This window comes from Cryptomeria japonica, chromosome 5, assembly GCF_030272615.1.
Source record: "Cryptomeria japonica chromosome 5, Sugi_1.0, whole genome shotgun sequence".
NCBI classification, from domain to species: Eukaryota; Viridiplantae; Streptophyta; class Pinopsida; order Cupressales; family Cupressaceae; genus Cryptomeria; species Cryptomeria japonica.
The window spans coordinates 876,452,719-876,474,823 of NC_081409.1; the positions used below are offsets into that span (position 1 = coordinate 876,452,719).

Genomic DNA, 22,105 nt, shown 5'->3' on the forward strand with positions numbered 1-22,105 from the left:
TATCGCCGTCTTGATCATCTCGTCTTGGGAAAAGAGTCTCGTCCTACCACAACCGAAGCAGATCGGGACAAGTTTGATGACTGAAATCGAGAAGCCGTCATGCTTCTCAAGCTCTCTGTCACAGATGACGAATTGCCTTTGATTCCTTTTGGCAAGTTAGCATCAAAATTCTAGAAGCATCTAAAGGAATTGCATGAGACATTCAACAAAAGCCAGTGTTCTTCCCGAAGAACCAATTGTTCTTCATCATGATGGATGAACGTATGTCCTTATAGGAGCATCTCACGAAGATTAAGGACATTCAAGATCAGCTTGAAGCTATTGGTCGAAAAATGGAGGTAAAGGATATGGTAGTAATAATCCTGAAGACTCTGCCAAAATCCTATGAGCACTTCATAGAAACTCTCCTCAACATTACCTCAACGAATGTTGATTTGAAATTTCCAGAGTTGTGCACCAAACTTCTGCAGCAGAATCGTTGGAAACAACAGTTTGGTAGCAGTGCCACTTTGTCCTTAGAGCAAGCATTTGCAACCAAATCCTTTCACAAGGATAAACGCAAATCTCAATCCTCTCAATCATCTCAGCAGAAGGGCTCCAGTCTATCTTAGGATGGTTCGAAAAAGCATAAAGTACAGTGCAATTATTGTCACAAATGCCATATGATCAAGGATTTTCGCAATTGGATAGCTTCCGAACAGCGGAAGTAGGGGGGGTCTCAGACTAAAGCCAATGTCGGTGAGCACATAGAGCAGAAAAAGTTTGCCTTTTATGCCTTCATGGCTAAAAGACCTGCAGACCATGTGAAGTCTTTTGCCTGGTATTTAGATTTTGGTGCTTCTCAGCATTTCACTCACAGGCGTGTTTGATTTACAAAATTATTTCCCTATACCGATTCAGTCATATTTGGAGGAGGTGAAGAATATACCGTTGTCGGCAAGGGCAACGTTTAGAATACAGTCTGGTGGGAGGATTCTCATTTTCCTCAATGTATACTATGTTCCCGACATGGAACTCAACCTACTCTTTGTGAGCCAGATTATGCGGTATTCTCCTCAGCTTGATTTGATATTCAGTTCTCACAAGTGTTCGATTGTTGATCGTGCGACACACACTATTGTAGCTGTTGGCATTGAGGATCATGGTCTATTCAGAATTGTGGATACAGGGGATTCTCTTGAGCATGCTTTTGCAGCTAAATCCTCCTCTATCACCAGACTATGGCATCAACGATATGGTCATCTGAACATTCACTACCTTGCTTAGGAAGATTTAGTACATGGCCTACCTGACCTGAAATTCAAACTCAGAATCAACGAGTTTGTGAAGCTTGTCAGGCTGGGAAGGAGCACAAGACACCGTTCAAGGATGGTGACTCATGGCAAGCCTCTAAGGTACTACAGTTGGTCCACGCTAATGTATGTGGTCCAATGAATCAACTTTATGTTACTAGGTGCAGGTATTTCTTGCTTTATGGTGATGATTTCAGTCATAAAATGTGGGTGTACTTTCTTAGACATAAATCATATGTGTTTCCTGTATTTCAAAAATTTAAGGCCTTAGTAGAAAAACAGTTTGGTTGTTCTATTATTACTCTTAGGTCTGATAATGGGGGGGAGTTTTGTTCTACTGCTTTCTCCAGTTTTCATGTCAGTTAACCACACCACACACCTGTTGTGACCATTTCACACATTGCCCCATTAGAATGGGGACCCCCTCTTTTTGCTTTAGGTTTTGCTTTCCTTTTGCTTGTTTTTCTCTCTGCTTTCTAGGTTTTTTTAGTGAGTGAGTGGTTTGCCTGGGCTGGCTAGATTAGGGCTAATCTCTGGAGCTCGTTTTAGGGTTTCTTTCAAGCTGAGTCTAGCCTAGTTTTGGGAGTTGGTAGTCGTCTGCCTGAAACCTCAAGATTGCTATAATGAAGCATGCCTTTCAGGGGAGTCAAGTTGGTTTGATCAAGGAACAGGGTGAATAGGCCTTAGGTCAGGTCAGGACTAGATTTGAGGGTTTTCTTGTCAGAGTCCTGTTTGTTTCCCTGTCTAAGTCAGTTGTGCAGAGTCAATGAAGAAAGGGAGTTGATATGATCAAGTTTGATGGAGGATGAAGCGAATCAAGGTAACATCTAGCCTGAGAATGTCAATTTCACTCCTGACCCTTCCAAAGGGTCCAGAGCGAAATTTTGAAAAGCTCTCATTTTGCCTAGTGAAAAGCAGGGTCTTGATGGAGATACATGAGGAAAGTCTATGTTTGCCTTTTAAGGAAAATTGGAGTTCAAAATGTCCAGAATCAAGCTTAAGATAAGATTTTCGCTCCTGACCCTTCCAGAGGGTCCAGGGCGAAAATCCTTGTAGACCTCATTTTTTCTTCTCATTTTTGACTAAGTAAGGCATGTTTGAAAGTGAATTGATATGTTCTTGCCTGGAGAGGGACTTGATTGATTTTTGAAAAGCAAGATGATGCTTGAAGGAGAATTTCGCTCCTGACCCTTCCAAAGGGTCCAGAGCGAATTTCATCCTAAACCCTATTTCTTGCCTTGGATAGACTTGCAACCTTGTTCTGAGCTTGGAAAATGACCTAACTTTTCCTTGTGAGGTAGTTTGAAACTTGAAAACTGAGCAATTTGGCCTGGAATGGAGATTTCGCTCCTGACCCTTCCAGAGGGTCCAGAGCGAAAATCTAATTAGAGCTTATTTCTTCCTAACTTTGGCTAAGTTTTGATGTGCAGGGTCTCTTGGAATGAAGATTGGACTTTATTTGATACCTTTGAAGATTTGGAAGGATGTAAAAATGAGGAACTTTGGACAAAATGGTGAATTTCACTCCTGACCCTTCCAAAGGGTCTAGAGCGAAATTCCCAAAAGCTCTTATTGTGCAGTGAAGAAAGTCAAGTTTTTGGCATGAGTGAAACAAGAACAACTTGCTTTTGCCTCTTGAGGATGTTTTAGCTTGCAAAAATGAAGGATTTTGCCCAAAAGGAGAATTTCGCTCCAAACCCTTCCAAAGGGTCCAAAGCGAAAATTTCTATAGGAGACATTTCTTGTCTTGTTTGGTCAAATTGAGGTGTCTAAGACATGATGAAAGGAAGAAAGAGCATGTTGAAACCCTTGGGCATGTTTAGAAGTCATGAAAATGAAGGATTCTGGCCAAGAAAGGCAATTTCACTCCTGACCCTTCCAAAGGGTCCAGAGCGAAATTCCTTATTAACCTATTTTTAGCCTTGCTTGGACGTGAAATCCTATTCCTACCACAATGAAAGATGAAATCCCACTTAGCAAAGAAGTTTCAAGGTGAAAAAATGAAGGATTTTGGTCAAGATTGAGAAATTTGCTCCTGACCCTTCCAAAGGGTCCAGAGCGAATTTTCTCAAAATCACTCTTTGCTATCAAGTTTTGCTAAGTCAAGTGTGGGATAAGGTGAAATCAAGAGGGAATCGCCCCTGGGAGTGACTTGAAGTGCTAAGAAATCATTAAAAAGTGAAGGAATTGAGCCAAATAGTGAATTTCGCTCCTAACCCTTCCAAAGGGTCCAGAGCGAATTTTCTCAAAATCACTCTTTGCTATCAAGTTTTGCTAAGTCAAGTGTGGGATAAGGTGAAATCAAGAGGGAATCGCCCCTGGGAGTGACTTGAAGTGCTAAGAAATCATTAAAAAGTGAAGGAATTGAGCCAAATAGTGAATTTCGCTCCTGACCCTTCCAAAGGGTCCAGAGCGAAATTCCTAAAAACACCTATTTTCCTTGCAAGGTCAAGACAACTTTTTGGTTTTTATGGCTTGAATGGGTGTGAGGAGGTGTGTTTTTGCCTTTTGAAGATGATTGAGGTTGAAAAGATGAAGGAATTGAGCCTAAGAGAGATTTTCGCTCCTGACCCTTCCAAAGGGTCCAGAGCGAAAATCCTAAAAACTATCCTTTCTTTCAAATTTTGGACAAAACTAAGCTTGGGCGAGGGTGTGAGAAGAGAATTTGGATTGTCTTAGAGTGGAATTGGGTTGCCAAAATGCCAGTTTTGAAGCCAAGAGAGAAATTCGCTCCTGACCCTTCCAAAGGGTCCAGAGCGAAATTTCCAAATTCTCCTTTTTCCTTGCAAATTTAAGACAAGATTTTGCTTTTCATGACTTGGAGAGGAGTGAGGCAAAGATGTTTTGTGCCTTGGAAGTGATTTGAAGATGAAAGGATTGGAAAATTGCCCTAAAACCTAATTTTCGCTCCTGACCCTTCCAAAGGGTCCAGGGCGAAAATCCTAAAACCAACATGTTCCTTTCAAGTTTGTGCTAAGGCGAGACTAGACCAAGGTAGAAAAGGCCCTTGAGACCACCTTTGAGTGGATGTTTGTTTCAAAAAATGATGATTCTAGGTCAGAGAAGGATTTTCGCTCCTGACCCTTCCAAAGGGTCCAGTGCAAAAATCTCAAAATCCCCTATTTTGCCTTGCAAGAACAAACCAAGATTGGCTGGAGTGAATGAAGAAGACCATTGCCTAGCCTTGAGGGGTGGATTGAAGTCAGAATGATGGAGGAGTAAGCCTAAGCAAGGAAAATCGCTCCTGACCCTTCCAAAGGGTCCAGGGCGAAAAACATCAGACACCTTTTCCTCCAAAATTCAAGTGAAACTAGGCCTGGACTACAGTAAAAGATGCCATTTGGAATGCCTTGAAGAAATTTAGACCTTCAAAAAATGAGAATTTTGAGCTCAGGAGAGAATTTCGCTCCTGACCCTTCCAAAGGGTCCACAGCGAAATTCCCAAAAGAACAATATTTCCTTCAAAAATTGATAAGCCAACTCAGTGATCAAGATGAATAGACCCCGGAGATTGCCTTGGAGGAGGTTAATGATCAAACTAAGGTGAATTTTGACCTAAAAGGTAAAAATCGCTCCTAACCCTTCTAAAGGGTCCAGAGCGAAAATCACATTTTCATCTAATTCGCTCATGAGAAATGCTAAAATTTGGAATGCAAGACTTTGTCAGGTCAAAACAAACATGAGCTCCCCATCCGGGAGATTTTGGAGTAAAGGGAATAAGGTATTCAGGACATAATTGGAAAAATCGCTCCTGACCCTTCCAAAGGGTCCAAGGCGAAATCATCAAAAAGCCTATCATTCAACCTTGTTTGATTAAGTCAGGGGCAAATTGCAAGATTGTGAAGACAAGGACATTAAACTTGCAAATATAGGTTGTGAAAATTTCAATTTATGAAATGAACAAGCCTTGAAGTGGTTTAGACCTTCATCATCTTGGATATTTCAATGCCCAAGGAAGAAAGGAAACTTCATTGAGCCTTGATCAAACCTCAATATTCCTCAATTTTCACTAAATTTGTCAAAATTAAGACATTTGGGGAAGCTAGATCAAATTCACATAAATTAAGGCCTTTACCATTTAATTAATTAATTTTTAAGCCTTAATATAAATATAAAATCCACCTTGGAAGCCTTAAAATTAATTTTAAAATTTTAAAAATAAAGGTGAGCGCTCAAATTCATTTATTTGCTTTTACAAGCAAGTCGGCCTCCTTCTAAAAGGGATTTTATTTGTTTTATTGCTAAAAACCTAGGTCGGCCTCATGGTTGATTAGGGTGAGTGCCCTATATAAGAGAGGAGCATGGTAGCATTTTCAAACCATTCATTCATTATTCTTCTCATGCGAATTTCAAGAGCAGATTGGAGGAGCCAATTATACCAGTTTGGAGGCGAATTTCTTGCTAAATTGGAGGCTAATTTCCAGAATTTGCTAAGTGGTTGGAGGCTAGTGGAAAGCAAAGTTCTTTTGAAGGCTGATTGAGGCATAATTCATTCAAAGGGAGACCAAAATTCAATCCTTATCCAGCAAAATCTGATCTTCTTTCTTCCATTTTCCAAGGTTCATAGTTAGGCTTTCAAAGAAGGAGGTATGAAGAATCAACTTTTTGAAGTTCTTATTCAAGACTTATTTTGATTTCATAGCAATCTTTTAAAGTCTAAGTCTTGAAAAATCTAATTTCCATTCATAATTAATTTGAAAATTTAGAATTCTTGGATTTATTTTGTCATTTTCAAATTAATGTCTAATATGTTCCCTTGAAAGGTCTAGATCGTATGCTATAAGATATTATATTCAAAGACTAACTTTAATCTTTTGTGTAGGCATCAAATGACGACCCCCAAAGCCGGAGGATCAATTACTTAGCAGACTCTCATCAAAGAAGATCAAGCCAGATCAAGGACGATCTCCTCCAGTCCAGCATCATTAAGGATGATCTCCTCCAGCCCAGCATCATCAAGGACGGCCTTCTCCAGTCCTACATCATTAAGGACGACCTTCTCCATCTATCTTCCAGTCCAGCATTTGAAGGAAGGCATCACCAAATTGAGCACCAAGTGTTAGACAAGGTGGCATCCCAGTCATCACTCCTCCAGTCGGGTTGGTCCACCTCAGCATATCCAGATTCAATGTACCTGGCTCATTAAATATGGCACAAACTTCGATGTACCTACCCCGGCTATCCATTGGTCGAATATTCCAGAGAAGACATGTGTCCAAATAATGCAATTATTTCATTGGTCAGAAATAAGTTTGTTGTAACAAACCCTAATTAGGGTTTCATTGTGAAATCTTGGCCATTGATCTTGAATTGATCCAAGTCGTTCATTGTATTTGAGGATGCTATATATGCCCTCACTCATTTCATTTTAAGGAGTTGGTTAGAAAAAGAGTTTAGAGTGAAGAAGTTAGAAAGTTAGAGAGAAATTAGTCATTGTTTGTAGCAAGATTGAGTAGTGAAGAAAGAATTTTGAACAATTGTTGTCCATTTGGCTATGAGATCAATAAAATATTGAAGTTATGGTGTTTTATTGCAATACTTGTGGCTATCGTTATGATTGTTTATCTTTTTGAATCACTCTCAATTGAAATAGCATTTAAATTTTAAGTTTGAAGGACGAATTGTTGTGCTTGATCTTTGATAAGATTCACATTCCAAACCACTAGCTTCTTACTGATTGTGAGGACGCCTTGTGTGGTCAACTGGAAACATTAAGATTGATTAAGAATTCAATCATTATTGGAAGTATTGATATGTATCTCTATGATAGTATCTATATCCTTGATGATTTGAAAGTTATTGAATCCCCTTAGAAGATCGCATCAATTCCAGTAGAGTTGTAATTTCTTGGCGATACTGAAATTGGTAGAATCTTATCAAGTCTAGCCTTCATTGAGTCATTCTTAGGATTAGTTTAAGTCTCTATTCCCCGAAACCCTTATTTTTTGACATTTTTTGAAAATTTATTAGTGTTAGGAAAATCCTGTTCCCTCATTTGAAAGGAAGTAGCACGGACAAGCTTTCTCTGAAAGTGCGTAAGGCCCCTTGAAGAAACAACAAACACAACGACCATTGGTGCTTATCCACACGTAGAGATCCTACAAAAAAGAACCTTGAGGTCATCCCGATTGATCCTTTTCACGACATCTTCAGCATTCGGAGACTTTATTCAAGAGAGGATAAGATACCTCTGGGTATTTTATTCTGTGTTTGGTCGTGTACAAAATACACATCAACAACACCCCTCAACAAAACGGTGTTGTAGAACGTCGCAATCACACCATTACAGAAGTGGCTAGGTCTATGTTGGAACACAGGAATGTTCCAAAGAAGCATTGGGTAGAAGCAGTGTATATTGTAGTCTATCTCCTTAATCGGTCTCCCACACATGATGTTAAGGGGAAGAACCCTGAGGAAGCCTGGACTAGTCGCAAACCCAAGATCAGTCATTTGAAAGTTTTTGGCTCTTTCGCATGTGTATGGATTCCAAATGAAAAGCGTTCCAAGTTGAATTCCAGGAGTCAGAAGCTTATTTTTACAGGGTACAATGACAACTACAAGGCTTACCGGCTGATTGATGTAGACACTGATCATTTTATCTTCAATCGAGATGTTGTCTTTGATGAAGAACGAGGACCATTACAGCTTTCCTCGTTTGAGAAGCATTCTAAGGATCAGCCTTTGAAGGCTTCTAATTTAGGTGCTCGTCTTCCATTTGGTTCACCTGATGGGAGGGATGATGCAGATTCTGAATTTGATGATGCACAACCTTAATTTCCTTCGGGTGATGCTAATCTTCCACCTGTTCACTTCTAGCAAAGATAAAGGCAAAATCAGGTACAAACTTCAAAAAAGACAAAGTATGATTGGCACAAATATCAAGGTAAAAATCTTTGGCTGGCCCAAAAAAATCTAACGAATATCTAGAAATCCTTGCAAAAAACCCACAAAAAATATGTAGGTGAAATTTGATTTCGACCACAAAATTTGAGAATTTTTCACAGACCCTAGTCAGTAGAAGGAAAAACGTAAGTTGTTGGGAAAATCATGAAATAATCATAGAAAGTTGTGAAAAAATGTGAGCCATAGAGAAGAAATTCATCTTCAAAGAAGACGTGCAAACCACAAAATATCTGTCGCGGAATGAAGGAAATCAGAGAAGAAAAGATTGTGTGAGATCCGATGCGAAATCGCAGAAAATTGCATCAACAAATCCCACAAAAACTTAGAAACACGAACCGAGGTCATAAAACCAAAGACAAAAGAGTTCGTGGATTAAAAAAAATCGCAGATGATCGGACAAGCAGACGGGAAGAAGGTTGATGCGCATAAAGAAGTCGCGAAAAATCGCGAAAGTTGCAGAGGAGAAAAAAAATGTGCCATTATCTGCACCAAGTCGTGTGGGAGGTCGCGGTAGACACACATCCCACGAAAAATTCACAAACTGAAGCCAGGAACAATGACAAGAAAAAATCTAACCTCCAAAAATTTCTTTCAAAATTTGTGAAAATGTTTTGACGAATTTTTTATTCTAGCTCTGATACCATCAGTCTACCAAAACCTCAGCACCTAAACAATAATGGAGAAGCCCCAAATCTGTCATATCAAAAGCCTTGCACAGGTCTTGTTTGATTTCTGCAATCAAATGTGTTGAACTGCTAGTAATGATCAAGTCATCAACATATAGACAACAAGAAAGAGAACATCATCACCAGAGTGTTTGATATACAGATTATTGTCAAAAGGGCTACACTGAAATCCATGAGCAACCAAGTACTGATCAAACTCGATGTACCACACTAGAGGAGCCCGTTTGAGTCCATAGAGTGCTTTCATGAGTCTACATACTTGATGTTTTGCAACTCATCATTAAGGAAGGCACTCTTAATATCCATTTGATGGACTTTCCATCCAAACTGAGCTGCAATAGCGAGAAGAAGACGAATGGTACTCATCTTGGTAGTAGGAGCAAAAGTCTCCTCATAATCAATGCTCTCCCACTGTGTGAATCATTGAGCAACCAATCTAGCCTTGTAATTATCGAAGGTACCATCTGCATGATACTTGACCTTATACACCCATTTGCAGCTAATGGACTTCTTCCTTGGAGGAAGATCAAAGAGAACCCAGGTGTTGTTCTTCAAAAGGCTCTGGTATTTTGTATCCATTCCCTGTTCCCACTCTGGAATCCCTTTTACCTCTGTATATGTTTGAGGCTCATAAATACTATGAATGTTGGCCATGAGAGCAAAATTGACAGTAGACTGTTGTTTGCTCTTGTTTCTAGACAATCTACCCTCAATGAGCTCATCAGGACGAAGATCGTTGATGGTGTCTTAGCCCACCATTTAGGCCGGAGAGTAGAAGTGCCAACATCAGATGTAGGAGAAATAACTGGAACTAGGGGTGGAACAAGATCTAGAACAGGTGGAAGATTAGCATCATTCGGAGGAAATTCAAAATCTGCATCATCCCTCCCATTAGGTGAACCAAATGGAAGATAGACACCTAAATCAGAAGCCTTCAAAGGGTTGATCCTCATAATGCTGCTCAGGAAAGCTGAAATGGTCCTCGTTCTTCATCAAAGACAACATCTCGACTGAAGATAAGACGATCAGTTTTATTCGGAAGCTTGTTGAAGACGGCTCAGTTCAGTTGCAGTATGTTCCAACTGCGGATCAGATTGTAGATATTCTCACCAAGTCTCTTATTAGCCCAAATAAGTTTACTAAATTTAGGGGGCAGCTTGGTGTTGTTGACAGATTGACCAGCAAGGGAGGGTATTAGAATCATATCTTATTTATTTATTTAATGGTCAAATATGTAACATAATGTACGTTATAGCTTGTTTCTATTTTACGACTGTTTCTTTTTAGAAACATCGTTTTTTGTAATTCTTTATAATCATCGTTTGATCATTTTGTAAATACAATCTATTTTTTACCAATTACTGAGTGTAATAATAATTATATATAAGTTGTCATTTAATTTACAATGCAAAGTATTTTTTAACAAGTTAACGTAATTATTTAATAAATTTTCTTTTTGCCTCCCCATTTGTCTGTGAAGAAAATTGTGAAACATAGGGTAAGGGTTATCATTATCAATGAACTTATGCTCGAGATAAGGACATGACAGCTCTCCCTACATAAAATTGCATGTCCACAAGCAATTGTAAATGGGACGCTCGAAAAAAAAAAATTTCCTTCCCATGTGGCATCCCATCCAACAAACCAAATATTCTTTTATGCTTCTATTTCTCAGTTTTCGACAATCTCTTTAGGAACTAAAATAGCAAATGAGTTCATTACCACCTTGTACTTGTCATCTTGTAGCTTGCCATTTAATATATCAATAGCAAATGTGTTCTTGACATATTCAACTATTATAGAAACCTTCCATTTAGCAAATATATCAGTCATAGAACATAAGGCTTCCTAGATAGTGCATCACCCATCAGATTATTCTTTCCCTTAACATACCCAATGTCAAAGCCATAGGCTTGCAACATACCCATTTTTGTTGTCTATCATTCAAATTCTTTTGATTGAGGGAGAATTTCTAGTTATGATTTGTTTTCACCACAAACTTCCCGCAAACCAAGTATTGCTTGAACTTGGCTAATGCATGCATGATAGCCAACATCTCCTTGTCATAAATAGATAAACTAGCACAAATTTCCTTAATTGTAAAATAAATACCTGATCCATGCATGATTGAAATGTGACAGGTGTATCAATCAACCTAAATGGCTTTTGCCTTTAATTAAAACTTAAACTATAAAATAAATGTATACCTCGTAAATATGCTAGAAAATATACTAAAGGATGTAGGATGGCACTAGTTAGAGAATATTCCAATTGACTCGAAGAGGTATGATACCTGCATAGAGATAGTCCAAACTATATAATGAGGTGGGGGCCAAATGACATTTGGGCCTTTTGGACTCAACTATGAGACTAGATTTAGACTAAGATGCACCAAATGAAAAAGCTTAGTAAAATCCTTCTAAAAAAGGCTTATAGATGCAGAGCTTTGATTATGTGTTGTGGCAAATGAACTTCACAGGAGCAAAAATCTTATCTAGCACCAAAGAACTTTCTACAAGTAAGACAAGCAAGAAAGAATGCTATATGGTTGATGGCTTGATGCTAGTAGAATACAATACAATGCAAATGTACATAGAGACCCTTGTATAAATAGGCAAGGGAGATGAGATGTGATCGTGATGATAAGTGTCGTGATCACATAACTTGAGACAAAAAGTAAATGTGCTAAGTAAATTTAACTAAGCAGGTGTGCAAAGGACCCAAAAGGGAAACCAAATAGGCAATAGACCCATTCAGACTGGCTTTATAGTCTCATTTATTTATTTTTATAGAGACATCTTTGAAGTACCATACCAATGTCCCAACAAAGTGCAATCTTCCACGTGCATAAATGTACTCATAACCCAGTCCTATTGTCTATTGATTCTAACCACATTGTGATGCTAACGTTAGATATATATTGAGTTTGAAAAAGCCACTTGTTTCATGGTAAGAAAATTGTAGTACTGTTTATGTTGATGCATGTTACTCAGATGTCACCTTAAATTGACACATCTTTGAATTGCAGTTTCTCTAATGGAATTTTTTGATGACTTGATCTTTTTACTGTGGATCAGCGGAAAAGTTGGAGCAAGCAGAGAGTCAACTTGCTCATTCACGTGTGGGTTCATTTCTTGTGCCCCCACAGCGCAAGAAAGAGGTAGTTCCATTATTATCTATATCATTATCAATAGTTGTGCACTCCATTTCCTTTTGGTATTCTGTTTTTTCATGTCTCTAGGTAGGAGTCTGTCCAAAAGAGCATAATTTTTCAAAGCTAGTGCAATACCTGTCAGTTGTCACTAATTGTGCACAGATTTCTGGAATTGACTGTGTAACATTTATTAGCATCAATGTTTCAGATGATATTTATGATACATCATCAGAATGATATTATACTAGAGAAAAGAATGAAAAAAATAGTAGCAGACCCAAAGAATTGATGGATATAGGGAGTGGGGACAGAAGGACCAAGAAAGAGGGGTGAAAAATTACCAATGAAAAAGACCCAAAAAGTTAAAAAATCAAAAGAAAAAAAAAAAGAGGCAAGAAAAAATTTACAAAGTGAAAATAAGGCCTGCCTAAGGTCAATTGATAAAAAAAATTATGATTAAGGAAAGAAAGTGGATTTAGAAAGATGGGTTGAAAACCACATGAAAAGAAAAATTTGAAGTCAAATATTTAATAATACGAAATTTATAATAAAAACGAAAGATATTAATACACAACAAGGACAATAATATGATAAGGGATATATAAAGTGATGAAAGGGGACAAATAAAATAAAATAGTATATATTAATTGAGATATATATTGTGATTAATGTATAGATCAATAGATAAAAATGAATAATAGAATATAGAATAAAAATGGAGATGAGAGTGAATAAAGCATATAACAATAGAAAAAAATGGGGTATATTAACTACTGAACCCCCTGTAGGGTGAGTGGGAGGCAAGATCTTCTCTTCAGCCGAACCATCCATTTGATTTCCCTCTCATCCATTTTCGGAGCTACCCAGAGCGAAGGCAGGAACCCATACAATTGGGCTCTGGTCGGAGATGCAAAAGAATATAGAATTAGTTTGGCGATGATAGTATGTTCTAAAAAAATTAAAATGGTATTTAAGGTATCTCTATAGTGAATTAAAGTATATTGTATAAATTTAGGGATGATAGTGAATGGATCAAAAGATACATATTCTAAAATATATAGATGATGAGATAAATTAAGAGATATATGCCCTAAAGATTTAGGGAAGATAGGGACCATAGGGTTTAGTTCAAATATATAGTATAGATTTAGATATGATAGAGAATAAATTAATGAATAAAACAAAATATGATACATGAAAGACAAAAATAATATAAAGACAGGCTGAATACCAAGAATAAGACAAATTCAAAGAAAAAATTATTAATAATAAAAACAATAGATAAAATGGATAACAATAAAAAAGGATAACACTTAGTAGAAAAATTAATGGAGAAATTAACTAAAAAAGGGTCGATGAAGTAAAGGATTATAAGTGAATATAAATAAATTCTGTATAATGCTAAAATTTGCATGAAAGAGGAAACAAGAAAGACAAACAAATAAATATAAACAGAGGGACAAATGAGAGAGGGAGAATGCAAGAGGAAAGTTAGGAAAGGTGGGGAGCCCTATTTTTAAGGCCAAATAAGAAGGGTTGCCAAGTAGAACTCAAATGTCAACCACCATCCCGGTTGAGGTTGGAGGGATGATTGTTAATTTCAATGGCCTCTTTGAGATTCTTGTTTATTTATTTTTTATACTCTTATCATCACTATTATTCTATATTCTATCTTTCATTTTTCACTATTGATTTATACACTATTCATTATATATATCACTTCATATATTCCTTAGTTATATTATTTGTCCTTCTGCCTTATATTTTTAGTTTTTATTATATACAGGTACTGATTTTTTCATTCTTTTTTTAGCATAATCTCATCTTGATGATGGATCATGAAACATGATCCAAAATGTTGATGCTAAAATGTTACATGGTCAAATCCAGAAATCTATGTACTTTGATATTATCAACTGTGGAAAATTCATGCTGTTGTTTTGAATCAAACTCTTGCCTATGTAATTGGTGCTTTGAAACAGGAATGATAACAATAAAAAAAATATTCTTTATTAATGTCTTCTTGCTGAAGATATAATTTCTCCATAATATTTAAGTCTTGATATGAAGTTACAAATATCTTTTAGTAATCTTTTGTATTCTCTTTAGTTTTGTGGCCTGCTGTCCATCCTATGCTTTGTATTTCTTCTATATTCATAAATGTTATTCCTGAGTATGTTTTCTTTACTCTGATTCTAAGCATGTGCAGAATGTTTGAATATTTATGTATAGGAGGAATCACAACTTGCAAAGATTACACGAGACAGCTCAAAGATTACCGTTGAGCAGGTGCATGGCCTGATGTCACAGGTAGGATGTTTGCTCTGAAACTTATTCCATGTTGCTGCACTACGATAGTATACAACTAGGGATCAATTTACATCATCAGCTGATTCTCAAAGGGACTTATATATTGTTGTATTCACTGTCAAACCAGGTTATCAAGGACACCTTGTTTAATTCAGTTCACCAGTCTGCAAGGAATGGATTGGTTTCTACCGAGGCATCAGGCCCTGAGCCCATGATTGAAACCTGATGCATGAGCAAAATGACCTATGTATTGCATCATGTTACGTGATAATTGATATCTCTTCTTGGCCACAAGTTGACCGGCCAGTTTTGCTTTACCATGGCTCTCCTGTGCCAAATATTTGAATTTGATCTATTGTACAGCAGGAGAGTGGTAAAGTATCGGCAGCATAGTGGCATCTGGGATATCGTAGGCAGAATAAGCTATCCAGATAAATATAGTTAGAAATTAGATCAAATTGATTTAGATGCCTACTTAGTTGATATGATTGTACTTCAGTAGCCTTGCAGCTTTGATCCTACCATTTAACTAACTTGATTTGAAACTAGCATGTTTGCAAAAAAGGTTGGCAAATTTCTGTTTATTATCAATATCAAATAGGATGAAGGTCTATATATTTTTGGTAGACGTGCTAGTTTTGGAGCATATATCTGTATTATCTTGGTGCTATATTGCAATCCTAGCTGGGTAACGCCAAAGCAAATATGCACGTGTATTTTGAAGTTGATAACAATGTTCTTTCTAAATGGATATTATGAATAACAGGAGACACACAATTGCCTTGGTAGATGTGAAACTGTAGATTATTTAAATATATTCTTAGTAGAAAGGGGACTTTTGCTGCAGTTATATATTGATATTTTTAACTATTTTTGTTAGATAATTTACCAACTGGGACTCCATTAGATAAGCTTTGAGCCCAGTTTACGGATTATGAGGAAGAGAATAGTCTGTAGATATGTTACCTTTTTTATGACTGTACATAAAGACTTGAACTGTATTTTTATGTTAGGAGGCATAACTCAATTGGCAGCGAGGGATGGAGTTCAATGGTGAGAGTGTGGTAACAAAACTATTAAAGAACAAAATTAATAAAATAAAATAATTTAATGTAAATAATTCTTAAATAGTTCTAAAGTAGAATAAAGTAATGCTAAATAACTTTTGAGTAAATAAAAATAAAGTAAAACCAGCATAGGTACAATTTTCTAAGCATTATTTATAAAAGCAATTATATAAATGAGAGTATCTTCAAAGCAAATTAAATAAATATAATAATTCTTTAATAGATAGGTGCCTTAAAGATTGATATTTTGTGGCTATTTAAGATATTTATGCTATTTAAATTGCTTTTGTAGATGTGTTACCTAGTTAAATTTAATGTGATTGTGAGGAATTTGTATTCAACTGTAAGTCATGGTCCTTTGTTCGAGTATAAAAAATGTGTTTTGAAGCATATAGTTCTGCATCAGTAGGTGCAAATTTGACCCAAAACTAAAAGGATTGTTTCACTAGCTAGACTGTGATGTGCTAAATCTTAATCCATTGTCATGTTGTACCTAAAAATTATAAAATTTCCAGTTAACTACATGTTCTGCTGATTTCTATAATTGTAAATCAGAGCAGTTAGTTTGTAGAATATCTGGTTAGTTCTCTAAATCATGTGCTACTAGCGAAGGTTTTCTGTGAAGGAATCATTTTATTTTTATTCCTTTACACCGTATAGCATATTCTTCGTAAAATGCTTATCAACACCTCGAGATCCAATGGAAATTGGGAAAAAGGGAAAATTCAAAGCCAAGAAAATGTTGTGTGCATGTACATTACATCTAAACTAAACTTCACGGTTATCGTCACGTTATTACAGAATGTATCTAATACAAGATAATTTAATGAGAAATTAAGAGGATATTCTATTGAAAAATAGAATTGTCATAACATCTACGCTAAATTTAACGGTTATCATCACATAGGTAATATTGACGTAACAACTAAACTAAACTTAACAGTTATCATCACATTGGTATTACTGAACATATCTAACACAATAATTTAATGAGGAATTAAGAGAAGATATTCCATTGAAAAATGGGATTGTCCTCAAGCTTGAGTGTATTATAATAACCCTTACTTTAGGGTTTGAAAACTAAATGGACAGTTTGGACAAAAACATAAGATAACCCTTAAGAGCATTGTAATAGATGAGCTTTATAAGTTTTTACTTGTATAATTTAGACTTGAGTTGATGAAGAGCATTGTAATAGATGAACATTACGCATGGGTTGATGAAGATGCAATAAATGTCAAGTGGGTCATTCTTTCTCATAAGAGTTAGGTTCTTGTAAATCATAACTTGCAAGATATGGGTCCAAAGGTGTAATGAGTGTTAACTGAACCGTGTTCATTCTTGTAAGAGTTGGGCTCTTGTAAAACATTTCTTATAAAATATGGATTGATGGAAATTTTGTACCAAAATCATAGATGAATTACAATAATTAATCAAATAATTTGATATAAAACATCACCTAAAAATATTCTATTATAAGTCTCGAACCTTCTTGTATCTAGCATGATGAGGTTTTAGGTCAGAATCAAGAAATAAAAACTCAATTATGATTTTGATCCCAGCATCCTTTAACACAACTCATCCCCATCACATGTAGAACAAAAATCTAGATTTTGATCCCATTTACAGCATTTTATCTGTTAATTTTGTGAGCTACGATTGCATTTTCAACGGTTAGAATATTTTACATGGAACTCCTAATTTAAATTTTTAAATCTAGCTTTTTATTCAATTTATAGCATGTCCTCTTTCACCACTTATTTATAGCTTTTTATTCAATTTTTGGCAATTTCGATGGCATGGACTAGAATTGCGAAGTGGACTCCACTTAAACATACCACTCGAGTTTCAAGTTAAACATTAGAGTTGAGTGGGATGTCTAATGCACATTAAAAACTTTCATACATAAAAAACGAAAGAGAAACTTTAGAGATTGCATATCGACCGTCTAATTATCATCATTCTTTTGGCTGAAGTTGGTAATGCATGTCGACTGTCTAATTCTCATCATTTTTTAAAGCGCTTACCATTAGCGTAGCTTTAAAGGATGTTTAGTGCGCATTGAAGTTTAAAGTCTATCATACGTTAAAGATGAAACAGGAACTTTAGCAAGCGTCTAAAGTCGTTAATGCAGTTTAAATGTCTACTTATCTTCATTATTTAAAGTGCTTACCATTAGTTTTTAAATAAAACAAAATTAAATAAAATTACACAACACATGAAAAATAATATAGTTTAAGAAAACTAACATGCAGAACATGCTTTTTAGTATTACCCCGTTGCCTAGGCTAAGAACACACTGAATATCTAGTTGATATGCGAAGTATGATGCAATTTTAAAAACTTAAAATTCTTTACAAAAGAAATGATAAAAAAATTAGTACCTAATGCAATCGTTAGTAAGGAAATTAAAAAGCTTTCTTGTGTTCAATAAACACAACCGGACCAATGTTGGCAACAAAAGTAGTTCAATAACATGACTAAACTGTTGCATGGTAAACCTTTATTGTGAGTCCTGTCAAATGCAAAGCTGCTGTTCATAATCATTTGCTTTCTTGAGTTTAATCTTGTGGGCGAGCTTGGCAAAAAGTAGTTCAACATGACTAACATACATTGGCAACAAAATTAGCTTACCATACACAACCAGACAAGCACTGACAACATAAACATATAAAAAAGCCTGACCAGATTAACATTGACAACAAAATCAGTCTAAAAAACATGATCAGATTAACATTGATAATTAAAACTGTAACCAATGCAACTGAACCAACATTTCCAAACGGAAGCATCAACTTTCCAGTGGCATTTGAAAAAGATGGACAAATCATGTTCTAGATGCAGTCACTTGACAAACATTAGGAAGTATACTCAAACTACAGATTATAATACAAATATGAATTGCACTTCCATCCAACCATGTATTTTGCGTGTCATCTGTAGATTACACTACACACGAACATTAATGGGTCCTGTCAAAAGATACACTGTAATCCAGAATTGCACAATATGTATACAATTCAGCTAGACTCTTGAGATCTACCTGAAAAAAAATAATTAGAACAATCAATCAGGATGTTTGGTGTTCCAAATTCTTGAAGCTCAGCATATGTAAATTGTAGGTGTGCTATCCCCAGCTACTAAAAAAGACAGTACTGCAGTAGCACTTAACATTGCCTGAAGACGTTTTATTTGTTTTTGTGCCAGTTAGTCTGTCTAGAAATTGATGCACCTTACTTCTTCCGAGCTCTGTCCCGCTTGACCCTTACAATTCTCCGACTACGTTTATCAGCTCCATTATCTGCAACTTCTTTATGACCCTCTGAAGTATGAGTGTCAAATATGGAAAGTTTCTGCGATGGAATGCCTGCCTTGGCTTCACTTGATTCTGCATTTGATTGGGAATCAATTGCTAGAGCTGCTGAACTTCGTGAAACAGTTGATGAAGTCTGTTCAGCAGAGCCTGCAAGAGGGGTACCTGATATTTTTGAAAGCTCTTTTAAATCATTTCCCTTAATCTGCCCAACTTTTTGGCCATCCACCAACGTAGTTTCTAAAAGAGTTGTCTGTTCAACAGAGCCTGAGAGAGGGGTAGCTGTTAATTTTGAAGGCTCTTTCAAATCGTTTCCATTCATCTGCCCACTTTGTTGGCCATCCACCACTGTAGTTCCTATTGCTGTCTCCACAGCAGAAGTTGAGCTTGTCAATTCAATTATTTGTGTTGGTAGCCCTGATGAACTAGGCAACCCAGTTGAAGTCAAAGACCTACCATCCAAACCACATTCAATTGAAGACTTTGTCTCAGAAGTTGTTTTGTCAGTTGCAGCTTCTACAGTCTCTACCAAACTAGATGCTTGTTTGTTTTCACCATTTTCTGAACCTCCAGAACCAAATTGAGAACTTGTTCCAAAACTAAATGAAGATGTACTGCTAGTTTTGAGCACAGATGGAAACAAAGGTGGAACAGAATTGTCTAGAGAGGAAGAACTGCTGCCAAAGGCCAAAGTAAAATTGCTATGTACACCAGATGAGGAAGAAGCTGTTGCAGCTGACACAGGAGTAATGCTAACTCCAGGCTGAGCAATCCCTGAGTTAAATCGAGTTGTTGGGATTACACCAAATGAAGTGCTGCTGCTGGATCCAAATATTGAAATATTTCCAGTACCTGTTTGAGAGCTATTTTTGGTGAAACTGGTAAATGATGCAGGAACTGAAGCAACAGAAGTGCTGAACAATGGAGAGCCTGTACTCTGAAATAACGTAGAGGAACTATTGCTAAATAATGTGTTTGAAAATGGCGAGCTTGACATAGTCTTGAATGAAGCCGAAGTCCATGATGGAAAAGCTGGTTTAGAATTTGAGCCAGCTCCAAGATTGGATGCTGACTGGGAGGTTGATATTGGATTGCTGCTTAAAGCAGACTGTGAGCTTGATTCAGATGCTACAGCTGCCTCCACAGCAGCACTGGATTAGACATCATTAGTTGGAAAAGTTAGCAATGATAGGCTACCAAAATCAACTTATTTTCTACATAACCAAATCAATTACAAAACCCACTAATATAGTAGCTAACCTGAATAACATATCTCTCTTGCTTTGAAATTTGAAATCAAACTTTGGCATGAAAGCATTAGAATTTGTACTTCCATTTGTCGCAAATGAAAAGATAGGGCCTTTGCTCATGTTTCCAGAGCCAAACTCAAAAGTTGGATTTTGTTTACAGTTTAGCCCAGCTGCATGTTTAAGGGGCGAATATTGCAAGTTAGCAGGATGAAAACATAATGTTAGCCAGAGGTAACATAGATATGCAACTTGTCCAATTCCAAAGCAGGAAAAATATATTAGTTAATGCTGTAGTTTCTATTGTCAAGAAATTTAACTTGCAGAAATACTTATAGTAGCTCGTTTCTTTTAAATGCTTAGTATCAAAAAATATACCATCAGATGCAAGAGGCAGAGACTTTGATGTTTGGATGGCAGGGATAATTACACCCTCAGTAGTCTCACAAGCCTTGTTTTCTAGCCCCTGTGTGAATACATAAATAAAAGGAAATTAGACTAGGATAAAATAGCGTAAAGCATACTACAGATGACAACAGATAGCTTTGTTTATTTGACCAAAAATTTCATGAGTCTTGCCTCAACGATGTTTGGTTGTGAGTTGTTGGTCTTCTCTGATATAGCAGAGCTGACACAGACAGACCTAGTGCCCTCTGAAGATACCAGTGCTGATGGTGCATTTGTAATATTATTGCTCTTCTTGGAATTTACATCAGTAACACTCGTAGTCAATTGATCTGTGGTTTTATCTTTCACAGAGGCCAACTGTTCTTCAGAGGGCTTATTACCGGACAAAGGTAACTTCTCATTAGTATTTTCAAGGATTTTCTGTGCTGTCAGGCTTGATTGTGTAGGCACATCACAAACTTTTGATATACTCTCTTTATATGGTGTAAAAAATGACGATACATTTCCAAATGACTTTTGACGAGTTCTTCGAACTGGTCCAATGCAAGCCTGATCATCATCTATCATGGAACTCCTCCTCTTTAATATCTTCTCACAATGAATGAAAAACACTGTTAGCATTGATCGAAACCAGGTTTAACTGACTTAAAAAAAAATACATTTCACATTCCACTTTCAATCTGACAAGTTAAAATTGCAATAAAATGAGACAAGAAAATTTGAGCACAAATGATGTGAAGTTTCACCTCATATCCACCTGTACCAGAGTGCTGATTTTGTGTGAACCTAGAAGATGTCATATCATTCTCTGCTACATTATCTGTCCTCTGCACATGGAAGATATGATACTGTCAGGAGCAATTCAAAATAATTAATCATCTATCCAAACTTAAGCAATCCTTATACAAGTCTCTATACCTGAATAGAATGTTGAGAATAAGCACCCCAATGATATGGAGTTCGTGTTAGACCAGCTCTGGAATAAGGACTATAAGTCACTCTGTGTGTGTTGTTCCATGAACTTGAAGGTGTAGGAGTCCTATACCTATCCTCGTGCTGGCTATTACTACCCGACCAGAATTCTTTTGTTGTTGGAACAAAAGAATGATTATTCCTCGGGTAACCACTTTCAGTTGATTTGTAGGGCAGCAAAGCTACAGGTGATGATGATGCCCAGGTAGGTCGCACTCCCATATAAGCTTTTGCAATGTCTACAGGTGAAGATGCTGCGTTGTCAGGAACCTGCAATAAACAATAACCTAATATAAGAACAATAAAGATAGAACAATTTATGAGAAAATTATTAATTGAATACCCATCATGTATACATACATAAGTAAATACAGGCATCCATAAACAAAGGAAGCTTATTTTTTAACTGCTAGGCCTATTACAACCATAATTATTCACTTACATCTGTTGGCAAATCAAGGCTGGCGACATTGCCACACAAAGCACCATCCCATCCACTGTTTCCCCCTTCTTCCTGGGATTTTCTTCTCTCTTCCTGCCATCTCTGTGCTTCCTCGAGTGCTTCATTCCTTAAATAATTCCCTGAAAGCTCATTGTTGTGTCCGTGCTTTTTCAAGCCAGAACTATCTATTACCCGTGATTGTAGCAGCACAGTTAGGTGTATGAACTCATCCCTAATGCAAGACAAAATAGATACAATGTTTCAAAAATTTCATTCCTCAAGAATTCAACACATTAAAAAATATAATCCAT

General features: G+C 36.6%; 2 protein-coding genes across 2 annotated transcripts in view; one reads left to right on the forward strand and one right to left on the reverse strand.

Annotated features, from left to right (window-relative positions):
• The window catches only part of LOC131067397 (COP9 signalosome complex subunit 5), an 81,257-nt gene extending 66,124 nt beyond the window's left edge, over positions 1-15,133 (forward strand). The window contains exons 4-6 of the mRNA XM_058002382.2: positions 11,959-12,041; positions 14,268-14,345; positions 14,473-15,133. Of these exons, the coding sequence (XP_057858365.1) occupies positions 11,959-12,041; positions 14,268-14,345; positions 14,473-14,571 (260 nt within the window). The 3' untranslated portion in view covers positions 14,572-15,133. The remainder of the gene's footprint in view (positions 1-11,958; positions 12,042-14,267; positions 14,346-14,472) is intronic.
• Positions 15,134-18,119: 2,986 nt separating this feature from the next.
• Positions 18,120-22,105, reverse strand: part of LOC131067398 (nuclear pore complex protein NUP1) — a 38,742-nt gene continuing 34,756 nt past the window's right edge. Inside the window, exons 4-10 of the mRNA XM_058002383.2 lie at positions 21,795-22,026; positions 21,299-21,622; positions 21,127-21,207; positions 20,552-20,968; positions 20,351-20,438; positions 19,986-20,145; positions 18,120-19,876 (exon numbers count right to left, since the gene is read on the reverse strand). Of these exons, the coding sequence (XP_057858366.1) occupies positions 18,646-19,876; positions 19,986-20,145; positions 20,351-20,438; positions 20,552-20,968; positions 21,127-21,207; positions 21,299-21,622; positions 21,795-22,026 (2,533 nt within the window). The 3' untranslated portion in view covers positions 18,120-18,645. The remainder of the gene's footprint in view (positions 19,877-19,985; positions 20,146-20,350; positions 20,439-20,551; positions 20,969-21,126; positions 21,208-21,298; positions 21,623-21,794; positions 22,027-22,105) is intronic.